The sequence below is a fragment of the Penaeus monodon genome, chromosome 1 (genome assembly GCF_015228065.2).
Source record: "Penaeus monodon isolate SGIC_2016 chromosome 1, NSTDA_Pmon_1, whole genome shotgun sequence".
Taxonomy (NCBI): Eukaryota; Metazoa; Arthropoda; class Malacostraca; order Decapoda; family Penaeidae; genus Penaeus; species Penaeus monodon.
The window spans coordinates 64483367-64485866 of record NC_051386.1 but is presented as its reverse complement, the minus strand read 5'-3'; the positions used below and the strand labels follow the sequence as shown (position 1 = coordinate 64485866).

Below are 2500 nucleotides of genomic sequence, written 5' to 3'. Positions count from 1 at the left end.
AGGAAAGGGAGAATCATCCAAGTACTGTAGTAGTACAGCACCAAGTCCACAGTCAGAAGCGTCTGTTCGTTTGAATGGGATGTTAGAATCAGGTAATTTGAGAACAGGATATTGACACAAGGTAGATTTTAGCTTCTCAAACCTTTCAACCATTTCTTTCGTCCACATTAAAGGTTCCCGCACATTTTTTCGTAACTGGTCCGAGAGCGGAGCCGAGAGTTCAGAGGCCTGAGGAATAAACATGCGATAGAAAGAAATCATACCAAGAAAAGATCGAAGTGTCTTCTTTGTAGTTGGTGTTGGAATCTGCACCAGAGCATCTATCTTATTATACTGAGGTTTCAGATACTTCCCATAATCACAAAACCTAAATATTTAATCTCATTAAACCCAAATCTACACTTGGAGGGACGAACTGTCAAGTTGTGGTTTCGCAGACGCTCCAGAACTGAGATGATTGCTTCTAGATGAGGTTTCCAATCCTTAGCATATATGAATATATTGTCAAAGTAAAAGGTTACGTTAGGTAATCCAACTAGAATGAGCCTCATGAGTCTAACATAAGTAGCACAAGCCGTTACTAATCCAAATGGTAATCTACAAAATTCCATTAAGCCTTTGTGTGTTGGAAATGCTGTCAGAGGTTTAGATCTTTCAGAGTGTGGGATCTGATAGTAAGCCTTTGTTAAATCTAGTTCAGAAAAATAAACAGAACCATTATGTTTATGTAGATCATCTTCTATCTTACAGGCTGGTTCAGCATGAAAAAGTGTGGCAGAGTTAAGGGCTCTGTAGTCTATAGCCATTCGATACGTATCATCAGATTTTCGTACCATTACCACGGGTGAACAGTGAGGAGAAGACGATAATCTAATGATTCCTTGCTTATGTAGTTGTTCTACTTCCTCTTCAAAGTGTGATTGCAGGTGGAGAGGTATGAGATATATCTTAGGCTTCAAACGCTCAGTAGTACTGAGGGAGATGTCATGCTCAACAAGAGAAGTACAACCTGGAGTTTCCGAAAACACATCTGAAAATTCTGATCATGTGTTAGTTCTGAGTTAATTTCAGCACCTGGTGTCAATAGACAGTAAAGAATCGACTCTACCATCTGGTGTAATGGGATACATGTCATTTTCTACATCTACACATGACTGAGCAACATCACTGTTACCTGGAATACTTTCTAGAACCTGAACTTCATCCATTACCTGGGCTTGTGATACACTCGCTCGTCGATGATACCTTTTTAGAAGATTTGCATGATAAAGCTTGGGCTGACCTCTTTCCATAATCAAATAGTTTACCTTATTGTTTCTCTCCATCACCGTATGGGGACCACTCCAAGTCATTAGAAGTTTATTAGCAGTATCTGGCAATAATACTAAAACTTCGTCACCTGGACTGAAAGAACGATCTTGAGATTTAACGTCAAAATAAGATAGATACCTGGTTGAGCTGATGTCAGCATTATGAGCAGCTATCTTAGCACATTCCTCTAGTTTATCCCTGAGCTCTATGACATACTGAAAGGTAGTTCGCTCGTCATCCTTGATACTCCTATCCTCCCATAGATCTCTCAGCACTGTCAGAGGACCTCGCACAGCACGACCATACAGGAGTTCGAAGGCAGAAAACCCAGTCCTGTCACTCGGAATTTCTCTGAGGGCAAATAAAGTAGGAATAAGATAGCGGTGCCAATCTTTGGGCTTGTCCACACACAGCTTTCTTAAGGATGCTTTCAGAGTACTATGAAATCTTTCAACCCTTCCATTTCCACTAGGATGATATGGAGTGGTGAAGAGAGGCTTAATACCCAACAATTTATGAAGTTCACCCATCAGTTGTGAAGTGAACTGCGTGCCTCTGTCGGAAAGAATTTCCCTGGGAATTCCTACTCTGGAAAATATAACGAGCAAAGCTTCCGCCACAGACACGGAGTCTATTTCTCTGAGCGGAATTGCTTCAGGGAAGCCCGTCGCGTAGTCTATAAGTGTTAAAATATACTTGTGTCCATCATCAGAGGGGGGATTCAGGGGACCTACTATGTCTATTGCAACACGCAAAAAGGGCTCCGTAATAATCGGCATGGGTTTAATAGGGACGGGTTTCACTCGCCCTTTGTGTGACATTCGTTGGCATTTATCACAAGATCGGCAAAAATCTCTCACGTCACTTCCCATACTTGGCCAATAAAACTGATCTGTTACCCTTCTCAAAGTCTTGAGATGAGAAAAGTGGCCAGCGAGAGGAGACTCATGAGCAATTGACGTTACTATAGCTCGGCAGTCGGCGGGCACGACTAAAGACATCTTCCCAATCCTATCATGAAATTTAGATTTTATGCACTTGCGGTAAAGCAATCCATCATTTTCAATATACTCAAACTTCATACCATCACGGGTCATATGAGGTTCTCTCGATTTGACCTTTTCCCTGACAGAAGACAGTGAGGGACAGGAACTTTGCAGTTTCGCAAATTCCGTCGGAGTGATATTTA

The 2500-nt window shown here is 41.6% G+C and overlaps 1 protein-coding gene across 1 annotated transcript in view; it reads right to left on the bottom strand.

Moving 5' to 3' along the window:
* Positions 1–1316: 1316 nt before the first annotated feature.
* The window catches only part of LOC119575629 (uncharacterized protein K02A2.6-like), a 2557-nt gene continuing 1373 nt past the window's right edge, over positions 1317–2500 (bottom strand). The window contains exons 1-2 of the mRNA XM_037923263.1: positions 1450–2500; positions 1317–1372 (exon numbers count right to left, since the gene is read on the bottom strand). The exon at positions 1450–2500 is cut by the window's right edge and continues 1373 nt beyond it. Coding sequence (XP_037779191.1) covers positions 1363–1372; positions 1450–2500 — 1061 coding nt within the window. The 3' untranslated portion in view covers positions 1317–1362. The remainder of the gene's footprint in view (positions 1373–1449) is intronic.